The sequence below is a fragment of the Ursus maritimus genome, unplaced genomic scaffold (genome assembly GCF_017311325.1).
Source record: "Ursus maritimus isolate PB19 unplaced genomic scaffold, ASM1731132v1 scaffold_33, whole genome shotgun sequence".
Lineage (NCBI taxonomy): Eukaryota > Metazoa > Chordata > Mammalia > Carnivora > Ursidae > Ursus > Ursus maritimus.
In genome coordinates, this window is record NW_024425897.1 from 4,982,089 (window position 1) to 5,006,793 (window position 24,705).

A 24,705-nucleotide genomic window follows, 5' to 3' on the forward strand; every position below is an offset into this window, starting at 1 on the left:
GGGGGGGGGGGGGGGGGGGGGGGGGGGGAGGACAGAAGCAGACCCCCGCTGAGCTCAGAGCTCCTGGCAGCTCCATCTCAGGACCTGAGCTGTAATCAGAGAGTCCCATGCTCAACCAACTGAGCTATCCAGGAGCCCCAAAGCTAGTTGTTATTAATAATCTTTGAGGATTCACTGGTGTCAAACTTGTCTGTGAAAAACAAGTGGTAAAAACGGTCCTTCAGATTTTCAGTCATTTTGGAGCCGTCGAGAAATACAAATAATCCACATTCCAGCTTTCATCTTCAAGACTATTATCATTCACTGTATCATAATCTCTAAATTTCCTAAATCCCAAAGACCATTCTCTTATCACAGAAATTGCTTCTCAGAGCAGCGTACATTTACACGAACTCTAAGAAACAAACATGGATTTGTTTCTTCCATCGCGGAAAGAGATGTGCTTCCTCTCTGAACATAGAACAATCTCCCCAGACGGAGACAAGGCACACAGCACTTGAGATCACACGGCGAGCTAACTGAATTATAAATCGCAAGGCAAAGTGCCCTGGCTGAACCAGCGTGGTAAGAGCACAACTACCCCCAAACCCGCGCAGTCTGACAAATCCCTCGCGCACACTAAATTGAAGGGCTCTCATGCTCTCGCCCATAAGTACCCGAGACCGCGCGCGCTGGAACAAGCGTACTCCCAAGGCCCCCAGTGGCGGGAGCGCGCACGTGGTTACGACGCCCGCCCTCCCCCTCCGCGCAGGCGCAAGGCAGGGTACCACCTCCCACCCCGGGGCGGGGGGCGGCTGTGACCCCACAATACTGAGGCAAGGATGGCGGAGCACACCCGCTGCCCCGCCCGCCTTGGGCTCCAAACCTCGTGCCCAGCGGCGCGCCTCAAAATCGGGGGGTTGTCCCCTTTCCAAGCGCCGCTCCCTCCGCTCTAACAGCGAGTCTTGCACGGTCTCACTTCCCCTCCTTCCGGGCCCGGCCCCGCCCAAGGCTCCGCGCACACCTTGACGCTCTGGTCGCTGGAGCAGGTAGCCATCCGACGCCCATGGAAGTCGAAAGAGACATCATGGATGAGATCTTTATGGTCCGCCGCGATGTGGCGCGCTACAAACATGGCTTCCCCGAGGCCGCGCCTCCTCCGTATGCCCCTCCCGCCACCGAAGAGGGCGGCCGGGGCGGCGCGGGGACCGCAACCCACCACGACCCCGCAGCCGACAGGGAACAGCGCGTGATATCCGCGCGCCCCGCCCCTTTACCCGTCATGCCCCGAGAGGCCGCGTGTAGGGTGACTGCGCCTGCGCCTCCTGAAAGAGCCCGACCCTGGGAAGGCGCCGCTCTTGGCGTACTGGACTTTGCTGTGCTGTAATGAAAATTGAAAGAATTTATTGTTAAAGTATGGTAATTGGGAAAAGTGAAAAAGTGAGAAAAACCATCCTGGGCCCCGGGTCAATACTGGTCAGTGTCTAACCCCCAACCTAGACACAGGCTCAGAGCAAACGAAGACGGAAGGGCGCCTTGCCGGGCCAGTTAACAAGCAAGGAAGGGTGGAAATACGCCTAAGGAGTCCAGGCTCGGCCGAAATGTAAACACAGGAGGGACAGAGTTGAGAGGGAAAAACCGAGGGGTTATGGAGGTCGAAGAGCTGGTGTGAAGGAGAGAGAAGGTAAGGCTCCAAAGTCATCAAAATGTTTAAAGTTTTCACAGAACGGGTTTGGGGGTGTCAAGAACCAAGATACAGGCAATGAGGTACTAGAAATTAGAAAGTTCTTCATGAAGAAACTCAGGTCACCTAAGAAAATGACAGGATCCAAAATGAACTGAAAGACTGAAGTCTGGAGCCAGAGTTCACAAAGAAATAAGTCAAACAAGCAAAACAAAACCCTGGGAAGAGGCCAGTGGAAAAGAGCCCTCAATGATCCTGTCAAACCCGGGAAGTGGAAGAATACAGATTTCCCTTGCCTATCTGAAAGTAGAGCATTCCTATAAAACCTTTCCTAAGATGAAACGGCAAGGGAAGAATCTATTACCATAAGTTTACATGGAAACTTTTTAAGAAGTCTCAGACCCATAAATTCTCTTAGACTTTTCTGATACCACCTTAGGTCACAGCTGGTTAATGGATGCACAAAATAAATCAGCATAAGGCACAGATGCTCACACAGTTCAAAGCTCTGGCAGCTTGATGTTCAGATGCTGTGTAGTTAGTTCCCAAGGAAGAAGCTCTGCATTGCCCCTGATGCTCAGGGTTACTGCTGCCTCTGTAACAGCTAGCTGCAAAACGAACACTGAATGCTGTTTTCATTTTTCACCTCTTTAAAGGTAAAAATCCCCTTTAGATTTTTTTTTCTGTTAGCAAAAACAGGTACTGATGTAGGATCTGCATAAAAGTAAAATGGTGTAACATGAACTTTCGAGGAGAGGGGGATGCCTCTATTCTGCAGAGAGTTTAGCGATTTAGGGTATTTTGTTTATCAGGCATTCTAGAGGGCATAGTGGTAAAATTAGGATGGGAAATGGTGGAATATTAGGTTGGGGGTATGAAAATAGAAAAAAAAATTCAAAAATAAGCCTGCAGAAAGGGTTTATATTTTGGATTATGGCCAGAAATGAGAAATGACAAGAATATGGCTAGAAAGTTTTCGAAATAATTAGTCCCAGCTGGCCCCTGATGGATTGCACAGAAACCTGCAGAGGAAGGTGGAGAAATGACTCAGCCTTTCTGGAATTTTTTTTACTTGCCTTTTTTTTTTTTTTTAACTAAAAATGATAAGATGTTGGGGCGCCTGGGTGGCTCAGTCGGTTAAGCATCCTACTCTTGATTTCGGCTCAGATCATGATCTCAGGGTTGTGAGGTTGAGCCTCATGTTGGGCTCCACTCTGGTGGAGCCTGCTTGAGGTTCTCTCTCTCTCTGCCCTTCTTCCCCCACCATGCGCCCTCTCTTAAAAAAAAAAAAAAAAAAAAAGGAAGATGTCATTGATACTTTAACAGGCCCCAAATCTGTGAGTTGCAGGTATGATTACTAATACCAACGGTAACTGCTTTAAAATCAAAGACACTCGTTTCCAAAAACAGTACTCATTATCTATAAAACTCCAATCAATTTAGAAAAGCTCCAAAACTTTTTTAAAGTTTTATTTATTTAAGTAATCTCTACACCCAATGTGGGGCTCAAACTCATAACCCCGAGATGAAGAGTCATATGCTCTTCTGACTGAGCCAGCCAAGTGCCCCTAAAAACTCTACAACTTTTAAAAAATATTCTGTAAATTAGGGGTGCCTGTGCACCCCAATGTTTATAGCAGCAATATCCACAATAGCCAAGCTATGGAAAGAGCCCAGATGTCCATCAGCAGATAAATGGATAAAGAAGATGTGATATATATATACAATGGAATATTACACAGCCATCAAAAAAATGAAATCTTGCCATTTGCAATGATGTAGATGGAACTAGAGGACATTATGCTAAGTGAAATAAGTCAATGAGAGAAAAATAATTATATGGTCTCACTGATACGTGGAATTTAAGAAACAAGGCAGAAGATCATAGGGGAAGAGAGGAAAAAATAAAACAAGATAAAACCAGAGAGGGAGAAAAACCGTAAGAGACTCTTAATCTTAGGAAACAAATTGAGGGTTGCTGGAGGGGAGAGGGGTGAGGGGATGGGGTACCTAAGTGATGGACATTGGGGAGGGTATGTGCTGTAATGAGCATTGGGTATTATATAAGACTGATGAATCACAGACCCGTACCCCTAAAACAAATAATACATTATTTGTTAATTAAATTTTTTTAATTTTAAAAATAATAAATTGGTGTCTAGGTGGCTCAGTCAGTTAAGTGTCTGCCCTCAGCTCAGGTCATAAGGGATCGAGCCCCACATTGGGCTCCCTGCTCAGCAGGGAACCTACTTCTCCCTCTCCTCCCTGCTCATGTTCTCTGTCTCTGTCTCTTTCTCTCTCAAATAAAATCTTTAAAAATATATATTTTTAGGGGCGCCTGGGTGGTTAGCGGTTAAGCGTCTGCCTTCGGCTCAGGGTGTGATCCCAGCTCAACCCCCACATAACTACCTGGGAAGTTTCTATGTCTGCCCTGAAAGAACCCTTTCTCTCTAGTCACTGTAATCAAACCAACTTGAGTTCCCTCCTTGATGAGTCACAGATACACCAGGTGGAGTTGTCACACAAAGTAAACTTTATTTGAAGCAAATAAGGAGATCACAGGAAATAGCTTCCAAACCATGACTCCCCAAGAGAGGCTGAATGGGTAATTCCTTCTGCTTAGGGTTAGGATGAATGTCTAGATAGGGAAACCTTGTCATTGTATGTAAAGGCCTACATAAGGTCATACATGCACCTTAAAGAAACATGCCTATACGTACATTGTATGTCATGTAAATGAGGCTGAGGCTCCTCCTTGGGTGGAGATTTTAGTATTAGAATTAGTATTAGAATGAGGTAAAGGCAATTGCCCATCATTCAAGGGGTCATTGCATTGCCCACCCTCACAGGTGAGAGTCGGGTTTAACTCAAGGAGTCTGGGTGGCCTGGGCCAGCTGGAGGTCTTGTCAGGGCATCACCTGAGGGGTGGTTTCAGGTTTCATTAGCCTGAGTTAAGAGGTAAGCCAGAAAGAAGAGCTTAAGGAAAAATGTAAGACAAGGTTAGTGAGTATGAGCAAATGTAAAGATGAGGTGTTGGGGTCTGGCTGGTGACATCACCACAGAGCTGAGATTTCTGAAAACCAAATGCAGAACCTCATCCTGCAAGCGGTTCAATAACAACACAAATTGAATCCCAGCCACACAGGGAACTGCTGCAAGGTCATGGATTGGAAAAAAACGAGACCCTGAAAACTGCAATGGAGAAATATGGATAGATCCTGATGAAGCTAGGGACATGGGGCCCTAAATTATGTGTCTTCTTTGCTGGTAGAAACAACCCTTCTGGGGCACCCGGGTGGCTCAGTGAGTTAAGCGTCTGCCTTCCGCTCAGGTCATGATCCCAGGGTCCTGGAATTGAGCCCCGCATCAGGCTCGCTGCTCAGTGGGGAGTCTGCTTCTTCCTCTCCCTCTGCCTCCTGCTTGTGCTTGCTCTGTCTCTCAAATAAATAAGAGAAAGAAAGAAAGAAAGAAAGAAAGAAAGAAAGAAAGAAAGAAAGAAAGAAAGAAGAAAGAAAGAAAGAAAGAAATCGAGCAACCTTCCACTCCCTTCTGAGGATGTAGACCCTGCTTTGTCTGAAGAGCCTGCAGTGGCCTCTTTTGAGGTAGTTGCTTTGCAAGACACTGCTAATCCACATCAGGACTCACCCCAGATACCCCTCTTTGCTTCTAGAAATATAGCAAAACTCAAGTCCCAGCAAGCCCTCAAAAGGCAGAAAATTTGACCCATGAGGAGGTACACTATGCTCCAAAAGAATTGGAGATATTTTTCCAATTTATATAGACATAATTCTGGGGCATATGTGTGGGGATAGATATTAAGAATATTATGGGTTAATGATGGGGCACCTGGGTGGCATAGTTGGTTAAGCATCCAACTTTGGATTCAGTTCAGGTCATGATCTCAGGATCATGGGATTGAGCCCCATGTCAGGCTCCATGCTCAACACACAGTCTGCTGGAGATTCTCTCTCCCTCTCCCTGTGCCCTCCCACTCATGCTCTCTCTCTCTCTTTCTCTAAAATACATAAATCTTTTTAAAAAAAGAATATGGGATAATGGTGGAAGGTAAAGTAGGATCAGGCCAATTTTGTTGATATGAACCTACTAAGCAGAGATTTTTTTTTTAAGATTTTATTTACTTATTTGCCAGAGAGAGAGCAAGAGAGAGAGAGAGCACAAACACGGGGAGCAGCAGGCAGAGGGAGAAGCAGGCTTCCCGATGAACAAGGAGCCCAATGCAGGACTCAATCCCAGGACCCTGAGATCATGACCTGAGCTGAAGGCAGACACTTAACCAACTGAGCCACCCAGGCATCCCATAAGCAGAGATTCTTGATTTAATGTTGCAACTCAAGGGCTTAGAAAGAATTCTGGTAGGCTGGTTGGTTGGTTGGTTGGTTGGTTGGTTGGTTGGTTGGTTTGTTGACTGGTTGGATGAAACATGGACCAAAAGGTAACCTATGCTAAATGAAGAAATGCCAGATCTACTTTGGTATACTATAAAGGAAAGGATCCAAAGGTTTAGGGAGTTTGAAATATTAGAGTGGATTTATCATTAAAAGACCTGCTCACCCAATCCAAGAGGGTCTTGAGAACATGTCTTTCACCATAACTGTAAGAAATAAATTTGTGAGCAGAGCCCCAGCAACCTTCAAAAACTCCTATAGTCACTCTTCTCCTATAGGTCAGAAATGACAGTTGGAGGGGCAACTGGGGGGCTCAGTTGGTTAAGCGTCTGCCTTTGGCTTGGGTCATGATCTCAGTGTCCTGGGACTGAGCCCCGCATCTGGCTCCCTGCTCTGTGGAGAGCCTGCTTCTCCCTCTCCCTCTGCCTGCCACTCCCCCTGCTTGCTCTCTCTCTCTCTCTCTCTGTCAAATAAATAAATAAATAAATAAATAAATAAATAAAATCTTAAAAAAAAAAGAAATAAGAAATAACAGTTGGGAGGTGTTGGCTAGGATGCAGAGAAATGGGAACCCTCTTACACTGTTGGTGGGAATGCAAACTGGTGCAACCACTCTGGAAAAAGTATGGAGGTTCCTCAAAAAGTTAAAAATAGAAATAACCTACCACTCAGCAATCACACTCCTAGGTATTTACCCAAAGAATACAAAAATACAGATTTGAAGGGGTACAGGCACCCCAATGTTTATAGCAGCCTAATCAACAATAGCCAAATTATGGAAAGAGTCCAAATGTCCATAACTGATGAACAGATAAAGAAGATGTGGTGTGTATATATATTCCATATATATATATGGAATATTACAATATATATGGAATATTACTCAGCCATCAAAAAGAATGAAATCTTGCCTTTTGTAATGATGTGAATGAAGTTAGAAAATATTATGCTAAGCAAAATAAGAGGAAAAATACCATATGATTTCATTCATACGTGGAATTTAAGAAACTAAACAAATGATCATAGGGGCAAAAAAAAAAAAGAAAGGCAAACCAAGAAAGAGACTCTTAACTATAGAGAACAAACCAATGATTACCAGAGGAGAGGTGGGGGGTGGGTGGGTGAAATAGGTGATGGGGAGTAAGGAGGGCAGTTGTGATGAGCACCAGGTGCTGTATGGAAGTGTTGAATCACTCTGTTGTACACCTGAAACTAATATTACAATGCATTTAACTGAAATTTAAATAAAAACTAAAAAAAGAGGAAGGAAGGGAGGGAGGGAGGAAGGAAGGAGAAAGAAAAAGAAAGAAAGAAAGAGAAAGAAAGAGAGAAAGAAAGAGGGGCACCTGGGTGGCTCAGCCGTTAAGGTGAGGAAGCCTGTTTCTCTCTCTCACACTCCTCTTGCTTGTGTTCCCTCTCTTGCTGTCTCTCTCTGTCAAATAGATAAATAAAATCTTTAAAAAGAGAGAGAAAGAAGAAAAAGAAAGAAAGAAAGAAAGAAAGAAAGAAAGAAAGAAAGAAAGAAAGAAAGAAGGAAAAAAGAAATAACAGTTGGGAACTACTGCTTCTAAACTGAGATCCCTAAATGCAATGGGAATAATTGAATCCCAGGATATCAGGATAATTGCCAAAGACAAAGTAGGACTAGTTGTCAGATTCAAACCAGCAATCAGGATAGTCTTATTGGCAGAGACCTATGGCATTGGGTAGTAGATCATGGTGTCCCTGAAAGAAAATAGATAGCCAGTCTATCAAATTCTTCTTGTTCTGTAAAAGTGGAAGAGTTCTAGGTCAAGTGCACAGAAGCCTAACTCATATCATAAAACCAAGAGTCACAGCCTTTCAATCAATTCCTGACTTGACCCACTTCACAGACCCAAAAACCCTTGACTAAAAGGGAGACCAGATCCCCTTGAGGAAGGACTGTACTGCACTGCCAAAAATATGTACTATTAATCTTCCTCTCAGCCTTCCTTCGGGACCTACGGCCTTTTACCATGGTGATTATGCACTGGGGCAAAGGAAGTACTTAGGCTTTTCAGGAATTACTAAACACTAGGTCTGAACTGATACTAATACCAGGAGACCTAAAACATCGCTGTGATCCACCAGTCAGAGTAGGGGTTTATGGAGATCGGGTGAGCAGAGGAGTTTTAGGCTGAGGTTCATCTCACAGTGAGTCCCCAAGCCTTTCCGTGGTTATTTCCCCAGTTCTGGAATGCATAATTGGGACAGACATACTCAGCAACTGGCAGAATCTTCACATAGGTGTTCTGACCAGTAGAGGGAGTGCAAGGGGAAGCCGCTAGTGGGAGCCACAGAACTGCCTCTACCCAGGACAATAGTACACCCAAAGCAATCCTGTATTCCTGGGATTGCAGAGACTAGTGCCACCATCAAGGACTTGAAGAATGCAAGGTGGTGATTCCCATCACATCCCCATTCGGCTCATCTATTTGACCTGCTCAGAAAACAAACGGATCCTGGAGAATGACGGTGGATTATCATAAATTTACCCAGGCAGTCAGTGCGTTTGAAGTTGCTGCTACAGATGTGGTTTCATTGCTTGAGAAATTAACACATCACTGGTACCTAGTTGCAGCTATCAATCAAGCAATTGCTTTTATCCTCAATACTTATTAAAAAGACTTCCACCAGAAAAAAATTTGCCTTCAGCAACAAGGTCAGTAATGCATTTTCACTATTGTGTAAGTCGGCTTAGACGCCCACAATAGAATATCCCAGACTGGGTGGCTTAAACAACAGAAATTTTATTCTCTCACAGTTCTGCCTGGAGGTTAGAAGTCTCAGATCAAGGCGCAAGAAAACTGAATATCTGGTAAGAGCTGTCTTCCTGACTTTGAGAAATCTACCTTCTCACTGTGTCCTCACCTGGTCTTTCCTTTATGTGCATTCAAACAAAGAGAGATGTCTGGTGTCTCATCCTCTTCTCATTAGGATCCCAGTCATGTTAGATTAGGTCCCATCCTTATGACCCTATTTACACTTGAATTACCTCCCTATAGGCCCAATCTCCAAACACAGTCACATCAAGTCCCTAAAATTCATCTGTTGAAGCACCAACCCCCAGTGTGCTGGTAGTTCCACTTGCAGCTGCAATACCAGATGTGGTTTCATTGCTTGAGCAAATTCATGCATCCCCTGATACCTGGCATGAAGCTATTGATCTGACAAATGCTTTTTCTCTATGCCTGTCAATAGAGACCACTAGAAGCAGTTTGCTTTCACCTGGCAAGGACAGCAGGACACCTTCACTGTCCTACCTCGGGGGTGTATCAGCTCTCCAGCCTTATGTCATATTTTAGTTCACAGGGATCTTTTATTTTTCTTAAAGTAATCTCTACACCCAACATAGGGCTTGAACTCATGACCCCAAGATTAAGAGTTGCATGCTCTCCTGACTGAGCCAGCCAGGCACTCCTAGTTCACAAGGATTTTTTAAATAAAGTAACTTTATTATAATTTATAGTTCTTGGCTATAATAACAATTGAAATGCAGTAAAGGCAACCAAAACCTTCTTTTGAGACTTTCCTAAGCAAACCACATTTCCTACACACACGGTGTATATTTTAACTGTCTTGCCGAAGTTTATATAGAAAGGATTCCTGATGTTGGAGACAGGTTTACCTTTAAAAAGTGAGTTCACCAGGATCTTGATTGCCTTTCTCTTCCATAAGATACCACACTTGTCCATTTCATGGATGACATTATGCTGGTTGGACCTAGTGAGTGAAAAGTAGCAACTACTCTCGACTTTAATAGTCTAAGACATTTTGTGCCAGAGGATAGGAAATAAATCTGACAAATTTCAGGGGACTTCCACCTTAGCGAAATTTCTAGGGGTCCAATGGTGTGGGACATGTGTGGTTATCCCTTATAAGATGACGGATAAATTGTATCTGTCTCCTCCTACAACCAAAAAAGAGGTACAATGTGTAGTGGGCCCTTTAGGACTTTGGAGGCAGTATATCCTTCATTTGGCTATGCTACTCCACCCACTTACTGAGTGACCCAAAAAGCTGCAATTTTTGAGTGGAGCTCCCACTCTTGAGTGGCTCCCACTCTTGCTACATTCCTTACCTTCTTTGTTGCAACCACCCCCTATGGACTCGTGGAGAGTTGCATATGACCAGTTGACTGGGAAGAGAAAACGTAAACAGAGGTTCTGTCCAATAGGCAGGCACCAGCCAAAAGTGGACTGCTGCAGAACTCCTGCCCCTTTCTGGGATGTCCCCAAAGGACAGTGGTGAAGGGAAATCCTCCCAGTGTGCCGAACTTCCAGCACTACACCTGGTTGTTCATTTTGCTTGGAAAGAGAAATGGCCAGAAATGCAATTGTATACCAATTCGTGATCTGTGGCTTGATGGTCAGGAATGTGGAAGGAACATGTTTGGAAAATTGGTAACAAGGAAACTTGGGGAAGAAATGTATGGATAGACCTCTCTGAATGGGAAAAAAAATCATGAAGATATTTGTGTCCTATGTCACCAAATGGTGACCTCAGCAGAGAAGGATTTTAATATTCAAGTGGATAGGATGACATGTTCTGTGGACACCAGTCAGCCTCTTGTCCCAGCCACACTGTCATTGCCCAGTGGGCTCGTGAATATTGCTAAGGCGGCAGGGATGGAGGTCATGCAGAGGTTCATTAACATGGGTTGCCACTCCCCAAGGTTGACCTGGCTATAGCCACTGCTGAATGCACAACCTGCCAGTAGCAGAGACCAATACTGAGTCCCTAATTTGGCATCATTCCCCTGGGTGATCAGCCAACTACCTAGTGACAAGTTGATTACAATGAACCACTTTCATCATGGAAGATTCAGTGTTTTATTCTTACTGGAAGAGACACTCTGGATAGGGATTTGCCTTCCTTGCATGCAGTGCTTCTGCCAAAACTACCACCTGTGAACTTACAGAATGTTTTATTCATCATAATGACATTTCACACAGCATTGCTTCTGATCAAGAAATTCACTTAATGGCAAATGAAGGGTGGTGTCAATAGGCCTATGCTCATGGGACTAACTGGTCTTACTGTGTTCTCCAACATCCAGAAGAAGCAGTCATGGTAGAATGGTGGAATGGCCTTTGAAGACTCAATGACAGCCAGCGGCTAGGCGGTGAGCTAGGCAGCAATAGCTGGCAAGCCTGGAGCGATGTGCTCTAGGAGGCTCTATTGCTCTGAGTCAGTATCCATTACATGGTGCTATTTTTCCCATAACCAGGAATCAAGGGGTGGGAATGAGAGGGACACCACTCGCTATTGCCCCTAGTGACCCACTGGCAAAATTTTTACTTTTTGCTGGTCTAGAAATCTTACTTTCAAAGGAAGGAGTGCTTCCACTCAGAGACAAAAATGATTCTTTTGAACTAGAAATTAAGACTATGGACTGGCCACTGTGGGCTCCTCATGTCTCTGAGTCAGCAGACAAAGAAGGGGTTACTGTGCTGACTGGGGTGATTGGTCATGACTACTAAGGAGAAATTGGGCTGCTAGTCTACAGTGGAGGTAGGGAGGAGTATGCCTGGAATACTGGAGATCCCTTAGGGTGTCTCTTAGTATTATCATGCCCTAGAATTAAAATCAATGGAAAACATCAACAACCCAGTTCAAGCAGAGCAAGAATGAAGGTTTGGGTCACCCCCAGGCAAGGAATCCTATCCAGCTAAGATGCTTGCTAAAGGCAAAGGAAATATAGAATGAGCAGTGGAAGAATATAGTTATAAATAACACCTGTGATCACATGATTGATTGCAGAAATGGGGATGGTGATTATGTATATATATACATATATATATATAAGAAATATATATTTCTTATTTGGTTACAAATGTGTGTTTGTGTGTGTGTGCGTGCGCATGCGTGCACGTGTGCAAAATACCTTTGTCTTCTTCCCCTCTTATTCCCTTTTATGTAACATAACATGTGTTAACTTTACGTTATAGTATTTATACTTTTATATCATGATATTTAAGGAGAGGAGTAAACATCACTCAAGGACTTGGCCTCCTCTCCTGGGGAAGGGATGGGTTGCATGCAGGATAGTCATGCTAGACAGAAGTATGACCTTCTTATTGTCTTTATTTGGAAATTAATTATGGTTTATGTATATGTATGGAAATATGTATGGGTACCAAGTTGACAATACAATGGTTAATTTTATGTGTCAGTTTGGCTAGACTGTAGTGGCTAGTTGTAAGGTCAAACACTAGTCTAGATGTTGCTGTGAAGGTATTTTGTAGATGTGATTAACATCTATAATCACTTAACGTTAAGTAAAGATTATCCTTGATACTGTAGATGGGCCTCATCTATTCAGTAGAAGGGCTTACCAGCAAAGACTGAGGTTTCACAGGGGAAAAGAAGAAAATCTGCCTCAAGACCATAACACAGAAATCCTGCTGAGTTTCCGGCCTGCCAGACTGACCTACAGATTTCAGAGTTGCCAGCCCCCACAATCACATGGGCCAATCCCTGACAATAAATCCCCGAATATAAATATTGGCATTCTCCCGCTTATCTCCCTGCATATATAGGGAATTACTTTATATAAATTATTAAATATCACTATTTTATATAAAGGAGATTGAAGGAATTTAAGTAATATATATATTCTATTGGTTCTGTTTCTCTGAAAAACTCGGACACGCTTAGTTTCACCTGGTTTTGTACTTTCTGTAAATGGTACTATATATATATACTTTTTCTATCTAACATCTTTCACACTGAGCTATATTTGTGAAATTCATCCCTGCTTTGCGTAAGTCCCTCCGTCCCACTGCGGCTAGGCCGCAGAAGTGGGCCGCTCGGCCGTCTAGAGCGCCTCATTAGCAGCCTGTGGCACTAAAACACCTTCTGTAGAACTTTGAACTGCCCAGTAACCGCAGATTGCTGGGTGTAGGCAAAGTCCCAAATTTTCCGTGGTCTCCGACAGAGCAGACAGCATATCATGAAATTGGAAATGAAATCTCTACATTCCTAGATTCGCTGGTAATTGATTCGATCCGCTTGAAGTGCTCGAGACTCAAAGGCCTTGACAGAACAGGCAGGAGGCCTGGGTGGGCAGTGCAGGTGGGGGTGGGGTGGAGTTTGCCCTTAATCCAGCACTAGAGAGTGTCCACACCTGGAAAGGGTCTGAGATTTCACCCTACTTGCAAGCGAACAAGGGAGGCTGTGCCAGTCTCATGGAGACTGGCAAAAGCCATGTTATTACTCATGACATAGCCGCAGCACCTACATTTTGTTGCAGCCCCAATATGACCGAGCCAGGTGACACCAGCTCACTCAAGGGGTTGCAATTCAGAAGGCATTCTGAGCATAGGGACTCTGAATACGTGATAATAGATGGTAAGCCTGCCTACCCCTTTGTTCCAGAGGAAGACACTCTACCCACCAATGTGTAAGCACACTGCCCTTTGCTCTGGAGAAGGGCTGTTCACTATACAAATGTTCTTGAGAAGATAATCCAGAGCAAAGAGAAGCCAGGGCCTTGCTTGTAAGATATGCAGAAAATGAGAGACCCATAGAGAACCATCTTGTGACAGGAGGCTTGCAAAGGGTGAGGGAGGTCCGCCCCCACTGGAAGATTTGGTGAAGGAGAAAGAGGTGCACTTCTAGAATTAAGAAGATGGTTTCTGAGCACTGACCTCAGTCCTCAGGGGCAAAAGGTGTGTGGCCTTTCTGGCGTTCCCCTCCTGAGGATCTGAGAAAGTGGCATTCTCCCTCTGATCTCCCTCCAGTGGGTTATGGAGAAGGCAGTCATGCAGACTTCCTTTGCTACTCTGCTCCTGACCTTTGGAAGGGGCAGCCTGTCCAAACTGGGTATAGAGAGCTGGGGGATATGTTTTCCTTTCTGGTTAGGGCAGAAGAAGAGAAGAAGGTGGTGATTTGTGGTACCAGCGGAGGCAGCCATCATGCTAAGAAAGGCAGAGGGAGATGGTAGGAGCCCAGGAAAGCCGCCTTCCTGTGTAGGTCTGACAAAGGGTTGGTGAGAGTAGGGACTGTTTCTGGGACACTGGCTAGGTGTTAGAGGGAAACCCTTGCTATTCTAGCTTCTCTCCCCATTTGAGGCTGGGATGAAAGACTCAATCTCTTTTCTGAAGATGGTTCAGAGGGAACTGGATTGAACTGCCAACAAGGGTCTCTGTTTCAGGACAAAGATGCCTGTGATTACGAGTATAGAAGGGAAGCACAAATTTTCCATGGTCACTTCTCTGGGATCTGTACTTCCCACTGTAATTTGTATTATATACTAAAAGGACACAAAAGGAGTAAAATTATAGGACGACAGATTTTGTTAGTAGAAAGGACCTCAGAGATGGCCTTCTCCAAGAGTTTCTTAACTGAGGTCCTAGGACTCCTCAGGCCTTTATGGATGGGTTTCAGGGGTCCAACCTTCTCCTAGCCTGTTGTATTTGACCCCCTGGATGTTCACCTTTTGCCTGGGTATCAAATAGAGTAGACAGATCTCAGGAGTTTGGACAAGAAGTTGGTGTGGCCTGGTGTGCCTGGCTTGGCTGGTGTGGCCAGGTGGGACGTAATGGCCTTGAGCAGGACGAGGCATGAGGCAGCAGGCACTGTGGGTGTCTGAAAACGACCATGTGGTGCAGTGACGGAATCCAGGAGCCTTGGTGTCCTTAACTGAACACGCAGGAAGGATCCTTTATGATGTCTTATATCAACACTTTAAATGACAAAGTAGAAAAGAGTCGAGTATCTCTATTTAGATTGGTTCTGGGGAGTGTGAAGTTCATTTTGTGAGTCTTGGGGGAGAATGTTAGGCAGGACAGGACCCCAAACACCAGAGACCCAGGTCTTCATCCCCTAGGCAGGAGAGAGCTGTTAGTGCTCCACCAGCAGGGAAACAACATAGAGAAGTGGTGTCTTAGGAATGCTCATGCCTCTGGAGGAAACTGGAAGATGAGAGTGGGTAAGGAAGAACAACTTCTTTCTGAGCATTTGTCACTTGGCATATGGCAAGCCCTCAAAAACTTGTGGGGAGAGAGAGAGAGAATACCTCACACTTGGTCCTACCAACATACGTAGTTCTAAGAGTCAGTTTTCTAAGAATCTACCATCACAGTATAGGTGGGAATATAAATGCCTCTACAAATATTCCTCACAACACTTTTAACTAATGTTTGCACTTCCTCTTCCCTCACAACAGAGGGCAGTTACTCTTCTCAAGTTCTCACTCTGTAATGGGGTTTGTTGTCTTGGGACCTGAGAAAGGAAATTGAGTTTTCTGCTAATAGATCACTACCCCAGGGCCTGGTTATTTGGGACAGCTGACATGCAATGCTATATAGTCTAGGGAGAGAAGGAAAATTTTTGCAGGTCACTTTTAAAAAACAGTTTGAGATGTCTATGGGACCTTCCTCAGCCCTTCGAATTCCAACATTCTAGGTGAGGAGCCAGTCCTCTCTTTGATATCTGAAAAACTGCATTTAAAAAAAAATTTTTTTTAAGTACTCTCTATCCCCAACATGGGGCTTGAACTCTTGACTCCAAGATCAAGAGTTGCATGCTCCACCAACTGAGCCAGCTAAGTTCACCTGAAAAACTGTATTCTGAATAGCAGTGTGGTAGGACCCCCAGATATGTCCACATCCTAATCCCCAGGACCTGGGAAAAGGTTACCTCGCATGGTAAAGGAGCTGGGCAAATAGGGATTATGTTAAGGGTCTTGAGATGGGGAGATGATCCCAGATTATGCAGGTAGGTCTGATATCTTCACAGAAGTCCTTACAAGAAGGATGCAGGAGGACCAGAGTCAGGGGAAAAGGTGATGTGATGAGAAATAGAGACTGGAGCCAAGACTGGAGCCAATGTGGGACAGTCTCTAGAGGCTGCGAGAGGCAAGGGACATGTCCCTCCTGGAGCCTCCAGGAGGAACATAGCCCACATTTTAGCCCCTTAAGGCTCATTTTGAACTACCGAACTACTGCAAGAGAATAAACGTGGGTTGGTTTAAGCTACTATATTTGTTGTAATTTGTTACCGCAGCTGTAAGAACACACACACACACACACACACACACACACACACACACATACAGCAAACATTGGGTTCTTGGTTATTACACAGGCTTCTCCCTCCAATGAGGAACCTGTATGGCCTGGTGCAAAGGGCCCCAAGCTTTGCTTCACATTGGAATCATACAGTGAAGTTTTCAAGCTCCTCTTACCCAGGATATATCCCAGAGTCATTGAACCAGAATCCCTGGGAGTAGCACCCGGGCATTATCATTATATATATACACACAAATATATTTGTAAATAGAGAAAGAGTCCACATGACTATAAAATGTCCATATCTTAGGTGTTCAGTTCAAAGTGTTTTCACAGTTGTATACACCTGCGTAACCACTGCCCAAAACAATATACAGAGCATTTCTACTGCAAGAGAAGGTTATATGTCCCTTTGCAGTGAATTCTGACCATCCCCTACCTCCAAGAAGCAGCCACTTTCTGACTTTTATTACTACAGGTGAGTTTTGCCTGTTCTTGGACTTCATGTAAATGGAATGCATATTTTGGGGTACGTTTGGCTTCTTCAAAATAATGTTTTTGACATTCATCCATGTGCTTGTATATTCCTTTTGATTGTTGATTAGTATTTGTTTATACGAATGTATTGAAATTTATTTACCCATTCTGAAGTTGCGGGATTTTGCATTTCTTTACAGTTCTGGGTTGTTATGAGTAAGATTATGTAATGATTTTAAAACATGGCCACAAAATTTTTGCCACTCCTTCATCAGAGATGGTCTTCTCCCCCGCCTCCTGCTAAAGCTGGGCAGGCTTGTGACAGCTTCACTAATAGAGAATAGTGAAAGCGACACTGTTCCAGACTGAACTGTGGCCCTGAAAGTCCTGTGTTGGAGCCCTACCTCCCAGTGTGACCATATTTGGAGATGGGGCCTGTAAGGATGTCAGTAAGCTTAAATGAGGTCAAAAGGCCAGGGCCCTAATCTGATAGGGCTGACATCCCTATAAAAACAGGAAAAGAAGCCAGAGTTCTCTCTCCCTGTGCACACACAGAAAGGCCTTGTGAAGACACAGGGAGAAGTTAGCCATCTGCAAGCCAGCAAGAGAGACCTCACCAAATACCAACCCTCCATCTTGGACTTTCCAGCCTCCAGAACTATCAGAAAATAGATGTCTCTTGTTTAAGCCTACAGTATTTGGCAACCCTAGCAGACTAATAATATAGACTTAACATATTTCTGAGACTATAATATAAAAGGTTGTGCAGCTTCCCAGAACTGGGAAGTTGTCTGGGAACACCTGCCTTAAAGCCCTGAGCTGCCATGGAAGAAGTCCCGCTACCCTGAGACCACCATGCTAAAAGGCTACTGTAGACACTCTGAAGTCCCAGCTAAGCCCAGACTTCAACCTGCCCAGCCCAGAAGTTAGATGTGAGTGGGTGACACAATGGCTGTGTCAGAAACCGGCCACGGTGGGGCAGAGAGGAGCTGCTCCACTGTGCCCCTCCTGACTCCCTGACTGCAGAAGCTGAGCCTGAAAAATGGTGGTTGTATGCCATTAACTTTGGGCTGGTTTTTTAGTTGTACTGGGTAACCAGAATGATGCTACTATGAGCATTCTTGGAGAAGTCTTTTTTTGGAAACTATACATTCATTTCTGTCCATTAAGTGTGTCAGATAGAATTGTTAGGTTAAAGATTGAATGTGTTGGGGCGCCTGGGTGGCTCAGTCGTTGAGCTCTGCCTTCGGCTCAGGGCGTGATCCCGGCGTTCTGGGATTGAGCCCCACATCGGGCTCCTCCGCTGGGAGCCTGCTTCTTCCTCTCCCACTCCCCCTGCTTGTGTTCCCTCTCTTGCTGGCTGTCTCTCTCTCTGTCAAATAAATAAATAAAATCTTAAAAAAAAAAAAAAGATTGAATGTGTTTTTGGCTTTTTGCCCACATTTTGCTACAGTTCTCCAATGTGGTTGTATCCATTTACACACCCAACCAACAGCTAGGCATGAGAGTTTCAGTTGCTCTACATATCTGCCAAAGTTTGGTATTATCGTTGTTTTTGATGGTAGCCACTCTGGTGGGTGTGACGGGGCATCTCACTGTTGTCTGATTTTCAGTCATTTTGTTACTAATGATGTCGAACACCTTTTCATGCGCTTATTTGCCATTCATATGTCTACTTTTGTGAAGCATCTGTTCAAGTCTTTTGTCTATTTTTAAATACTAGGTTGCTTATCTTTTTATTGTTCATTTGTGAGAATTCTTTGTATATTTTGGATCTAATGCTTTTGTCAGATAAATAAACTGTGAATATTTTTTTCCTGGTCTATGTGACATTGGCGTGATTCCAGGATGATTCCAAGATGTACCCAAGGCTGAGACCACTGACCTAGTGCTTATTTCCTTTTCTTTGGAGGGCAAAATGGGGGTTCACTGTGCAGGGTTTGGAGTCAGACTGCCTGGTGTTGACATGGCTTTGACTGTCGCCTGCTGCATGACCTTTGGTGGCTCAGGAAAAAGAGAAAATGAAGCACATTAAAATCTTCAGGAGTTTGAGTGTACATCAATCCAAAAGGGGCAGCACAAGCCAATGTGGGTGGGAGTGCTCCACAACAGGGGCCAGCGGAGAGGCTTTTATAGATATGACACCGAAGCAAAGTGAGGAAATGATGTGACTGACTGTAGCTTAAGTGGTTGCCTTCCCTATTTGGGAAAGTCCAGTTGTCTGTGATTGGTTGTTCAGAAGTTTCATTTTCTTGGATCAGAGTGCATTGACGCTGGCTTTGGCTTGTTCGCGTGAGCTGCCAAAGCATGAGAGCCAGCCCAGTCGAATGGCCTCCTTGTTTAATGACTTTGCCAGTCACTCTATAGCTGTGTACCTCTTTTCTTATCTCTAAAATAGAGTTAATAATGCACTCATGAAGAGTGTTGTAATAATTAAAGGAGATCAAAAAACATAATAACTAAAGGAGATCAAATGCAGGACCATTATTATGGTAACTGACACATACGTGGATTATGGCATGTTCAGGACAGTAGCAGGATTTCATGTTAAAATTTCTTGTACTTGGGGCGCCTGGATGGCTCAGTCGGTTGAGTGTCTGCCTTCAGCTCAGGTCGTGATCCCAGGGTTCTGGGATCGAGCTCTGTGTCGGGCTTCCTGCTCAGTGGGGAGTCAGCTTCTCCCTCTCCCTCTGCCACTGCCCCTGCTTGTGCGCTCTTTCTCTCTGTGAAATAAATAAATCAAATCTTAAAAAAAAATTCCTTGTACTTATCTACAATATTCTATGTTAGGTAAATTTTTCAGGTCAGCAATAAATATGGTGTGGAAAGAGGGGATATTTATAATACTTTAGATATGGGGCGCCTGGGTGGCTCAGTCGTTAAGCGTCTGCCTTCGGCTCAGGGCGTGATCCCAGCGCTATGGGATCGAGCCCCGCATCAGGCTCCTCCACTAGGAGCCTGCTTCTTCCTCTCCCACTCCCCCTGCCTGTGTTCCCTCTCTCTCTGGCTGTCTCTCTCTGTCAAATAAATAAATAAAATCTAATAATAATAATAATAATAATACTTTAGATATATAAGGAGATCCTTGATAATAATATCTCCACTAGGTATTGGTTTGTTTTTTAAACTCCTTGTGCTTTAGACTGTCTCCAGTTAGTTAGGGAAGGGAAAGGAAGGAGATATCAGGTGGTCAGCGTTGGCTGACAATGACACAGAGTCTGGCATTGCAGGTTTTCTAAATGCACTGTCTTAAGACTGAAATTAGTACTAGGTATGTCAAGTATTCAGTAGTGCTCAACCAGGTCATTCTCATCCCTGGGCTTCTTTTGGGATCGAGGCTCATGTCTGCGTGGCAACTGTCTAAGCCTGTGACAACACACAGATCTAGGTAACAGATCAACACAGGAATTGAATCCACGTTTGAGGTAACATATTTTTATGTTATTTTATTAAGCTTTTTAAAAATTATAATTTAATTTACTTGCCACCAGTTTTATTGAGATATAATCAACATATAACATTGTACACGTTTGACGTATACAACAGAATTAGTTGGTATATATGTTCCAAAATGATCACAATAAGTTTAGTTAACATTGAATCCACATTAAAAGCAGCATGGCCTTATTATCATTGTGCTTTAATCAAAGTGATATATGGTTTACAGGAGCTTTTACATATTTATTTTAGGTGGACTTACCTTAAAACAATCTTGTGAGGAAAGAGTGGAAAGGACAATCATCTCCAGTTTGTGGAGAAGAAGCTGGGTCTCAGAGGCCACACAGTGGGGAAAACTCAGAACTGTCACAAGAAGTCAAATGTTCCAGGTCCAGGGGCGCCTGGGTGGCGCAGTCATTTAACGTCTGCCTTTGGCTCAGGGCGTGATCCCGGCGTTCTGGGATCGAGCCCCACATCGGGCTCCTCCGCTGGGAGCCTGCTTCTTCCTCTCCCACTCCCCCTGCTTGTGTTCCCTCTCTCACCGGCTGTCTGTCTCTGTTAAATAAATAAAATCTTTAAAAAAAAAATGTTCCAGGTCCAAGTCCAGGGCCCTACCCCCTACACAGGGCATCGCAAACTTGAATCTGCATCACCTAGGGTGGGGGGAAGAATGCTGTTAATGTGCAGATTTTGACTCAGCAGCTCTGGTGGGGGCCAAGTTTCTGTTTTTCAGGTGGGTGAGTGTCCAGGTGATACTGATGCTGACCATGGACCACACTCTGAATGGCCAGGCACCGGCCCACACTGTTTTAGTGAATCAACCAGCCACAGGGCTCCATCTTCAGTGTCATCACTACACACTGCTGACCTCTGAACAAAAATCAGGTAGACGTTGGCTTTGGCCAGGTGCACCCTCCAAGGGTAAGCCTCACTAATCAGCCGAGCATTGGTTGCTTTCCTTAGATTGCTCCTCCTTTCCCAGGACCAACTCGAGGGGAACAGCAGAAGAATGATAAAAAGGTCGTGGTGCCAGAACACATCTTATCCTAACCTTTGTCAGGAGCTCTGGCGGTGAATAGCCTGACGCCTCACAGAAGGAAACAAGAAATGATGGAGATAATGTGATTTCTGGCCTGGAGTAGGGCACTGCTATGGCCTATAGATTACCATTCCTATTCTGGAATCTACCCACAAATGTCTGAACACTATGGTGGTGTCGCAACATGCAAAATTGACAGAAAGATGCAAATAAAGTGAAAAGGCATTAGGTTTCTCTCAAAGCAAATGACACAGAAACTCTTCTGCATGCAGACTACCCAGAAGGAAAAATAATGTGCCATACTCCCAGCTGGACATGAAGGTTCTCCCCCAGGTCCTCCTGAGGACACACTGCTGCCAACTAAAACTCCTTTGCAGAAGACAGTATTGTCAGACATGTGAAACACACCCTTGGTTGTTCAGAGGGGCTTTGCACCCTCTTCACCCCTTCTGACTATTCCCAGAGACTGTGCCTGCCACCTGCTGGTGTGCAGAACAACCCAGCGCTTCCTGCCTGTTCACTGCTGGCTGCGGGAGGCAGAGGCCAACTCCCTGCTACCTGGCAGGACCCTGACCAGATCCTGGGACTCCCTGAAGGCCTGTCCCCCTGCTCTGGGGGTGTGTGTGCGTGTGCGTGTGTGTGTGTGTGTTCTTGTCTCTCTTTTGTATTCTCCTTTCTCTGTCATTTCTCTTTTTTCCTGCCATCTCCCTTGAGGCTCCTCCTACAGTTTTTTGTCCAGATGAGAACACCACTCCCACATTTCTTTCCCAAGGCCATGTCCCCTGAAGTGTTCTGGCTACTCTTTTGTACCTAGAAACATCATCCGGGGGCCAGGTAGATGGAGGGCTAAGGAGGCATGTCGGGGGTTCGAGCAGGGTTGACCATTCACTGAGAAGCCCCAGTTCAGCCTGCTGATGTACATCTGTTCTGTTTGTCAGTGCCCCTGCTGTCCTGCCCCTTCCATGTTTTTAATATCTCCCTGAGGTTGGGGATACAGCAGAAGCGCAAGCAGCTCCCGTGTGGGAACCGTGTGCAGCACAGGTTTGCCGGCAGTACTGAACCTAGGATGCTCCTGCAGCTGGTGTCCCACACCCGAGCCTCTCTGGATCTGGATCTGAGCTGCAGGGACAGGTTCTGTGTGCCACAGAGAGATGGGAGCAGATGGAGAGCCAGGACACTGAAGCTGAGCTAATTTAATGTCTAAGTTTATGGAGAGGGTAAGGAATCCGGGCTTCTTTCCCATAAGCCCAACCGTAGAGCAGGGAGGCTTTTGCTTATTCAGTCTCCTGAGGTTTTCCCGCATCAAGATGCTCCTGAATATGACAAGAATAGCGCTGGACCATCAGAGAATAATTTGCCAGGCAATTATTAAGTGTTTTCCGAAAGTGATGTTGCTTTGCTAAATGCTTTAAAATAAATTGAATGGGCAGTTCCACTTAGCAATGAAGCAAAGCATATCATTTGGTTTCATTTAATAATGATTTAGATGATGGTAAGAGGGGCAAGGACATTCAAAGTAAATCATTGGTTTTCATGATTATAAACTAGAACACCAACAAAAATAAATGACATATTTTTCTATCCGAATAAATTCTAATTCCTAGAAAATTGCACGAAAAGTACATACCGGCCACTATATATGATGAATGGTATGCTGACATTGTTATCTATGGAGTCCTTGTAGAGTGCAGGCCTTTGCAGTGAATTAGCATATAGTCATTTTTCTGCAGTGATGGGGGAGAACGTGGTGGGCTCTTCTGCACGGCATCTATGCCTGCCGGTTAGTGGCTGTTCCGCCTGGTGATGGATGTTTTCCAGGCAACTGATAGAACTTGCTAATAATAACTCAATCTTCATTGAATAATCTGCAATAGCAATGAAATTCAATTCAAAAATAAACCTCCATCTACACATATTTTTGTGATTCATCCATCAGCATATTGATTCCATTTCTCACATTACATTAAGAGTGTTTTTGAATGTGGGAGCCCTATTTATACTATGAGTGGAAGATGGAGGTGAGAAGGTAGATTTTACCCTCCACTGAAGTTTACTTCCAGCTGAGAGGTTTGGAATCAGGAACTCCCACCTAGAAACAACTTTCTCAACCCTGGAAAATGTGAAGGCAATTTCTGCCAGGGTTTTTCATTACTCACAGTACCTAGATCATAGTTTTGTCCAACTAGAATGTATGGTGAGTACATTTTGGCAAGTGTATTTGTTCAAATCATGAATGAATGAAAGTCAGCTTTATATATTCTTTTATGCTAAATTTTCATTGGACTCATATACGTAAATAATTTATACAGATTCTGACTATGACAGAGACTTCAGGACTAATGGAAAGTCCTACATCATACCAAAGCTAACCTTGGGATTTCATAAACCAAATAAGCCTTCTAGGATCTTGAACTATCTGTGGCCTAGGATTTAATGTAACTACCCCCTCCTCTACTTTTGCACACTCACCCATTCTCTGGACATAATGGAAGGTCCAGAACAAACTTCAGATCCAGCTCAACAGCCCCCAAACATCTCTGGTCCCCCCCACGTGCTTGTCTCTGGTTCCAGTTATCTCCGCAGGAATCGGCTCCACTTGGTTCCGGCTAAGCTCCTGCAGGGGAATCCTGAAGGCACTTTGGCTCTGTCTGTCCCTCTTGCCTCCTGCCCGAGGTTCTCAGTTGATAATGAGGCCCTCAGTGCGCACGCATGCATAACCCGGAAGTATGGGGGCGTTGACTTCCTGTGAGGTGGATACGGGAACTCGGGAAGTCATGGACCTTTGCTTCCCCTGGCTTTCCTACATTCAGTTGCACAGCAGCTCACATGACTGTCCCACAGACCGTGACCTGCCCGGAGCAGGGCCAAGTCAAAAACCATTATCGCAGACTAATTCCTCCTCCTCCTTTGTTCTGTTCCCCTGGGCCTTTACTCCTGCGCTTAAGAACTGCACTCCTTAATAAAATAGAGCACGTAGCCTTTGCCCCAGGGCCTGCTTTTTGGGCCTTCCAGGTAAAAACGAATACATTCCTTTGATTGAGGCTGGCTTCCCTCATTTTCAAAATGGCTTAATAATACCTACCTCACAAGGTTACTTTGAAGATTCAATACATATTATTGGGGCGCCTGGGTGACTCAGTCAGTTAAGCCCCTGACTCCTGGTTTGGGCTCAGGTCATGATCCCAGGATTGTGAGATTGAGCCCTGCGTCCAGCCCTGTGCTCAGCTCTGAGTCTGCTTAGTATTCTCTCTCTCCCTCTACCTCTCCCCCTGCTCAACACACGTGCTCTAAATAAATAAATAATAATTTTTTTAAATAAAAAAGTAAATAAATAAATAAACACTATTACTTCCATGACAGTATTTTGTGGAGTGTAATGTTACTGCATATAATTATTCCCCTGTTGTTTCTCTTCTTCAGGCCCGATTTTGAATAGCACAATCAATTGGGTTTCCCTAGAGCTCATTATGTCTTAAGCACCACAGAAAAGAATCAGCCTCCACTTGCTTTTGACCCCTGCGTTTCTGCAGTTTCCTTTGTTCAGTGTCCTACTTCCCTGATCCACTGCAACTAAATCAATAGGCCTACCAGCAACGTTGTGCATCTTACTTATTGTCATCGGTATACCTTTATTCATGTTGTGAA

General features: G+C 44.6%; 1 protein-coding gene and 1 long non-coding RNA gene across 3 annotated transcripts in view; one reads left to right on the forward strand and one right to left on the reverse strand.

Annotated features, from left to right (window-relative positions):
• The window catches only part of SEH1L (SEH1 like nucleoporin), a 28,336-nt gene extending 27,081 nt beyond the window's left edge, over positions 1 to 1,255 (reverse strand). Inside the window, exon 1 of one of the 2 annotated variants that reach the window (XM_008702114.2) lies at positions 1,004 to 1,254. In XM_008702114.2, the coding sequence (XP_008700336.1) occupies positions 1,004 to 1,114 (111 nt within the window). In that variant the 5' untranslated portion in view covers positions 1,115 to 1,254. Of the gene's footprint in view, positions 1 to 1,003 lie in introns of both variants that reach the window. The other variant, XM_008702115.2, reaches the window with a different exon arrangement.
• A 59-nt stretch (positions 1,256 to 1,314) lies between these two features.
• The window catches only part of LOC121099929, a 53,045-nt gene continuing 29,654 nt past the window's right edge, over positions 1,315 to 24,705 (forward strand). The window contains exons 1-2 of the long non-coding RNA XR_005831653.1: positions 1,315 to 1,663; positions 8,855 to 8,908. This is a non-coding gene — a long non-coding RNA (uncharacterized LOC121099929). The remainder of the gene's footprint in view (positions 1,664 to 8,854; positions 8,909 to 24,705) is intronic.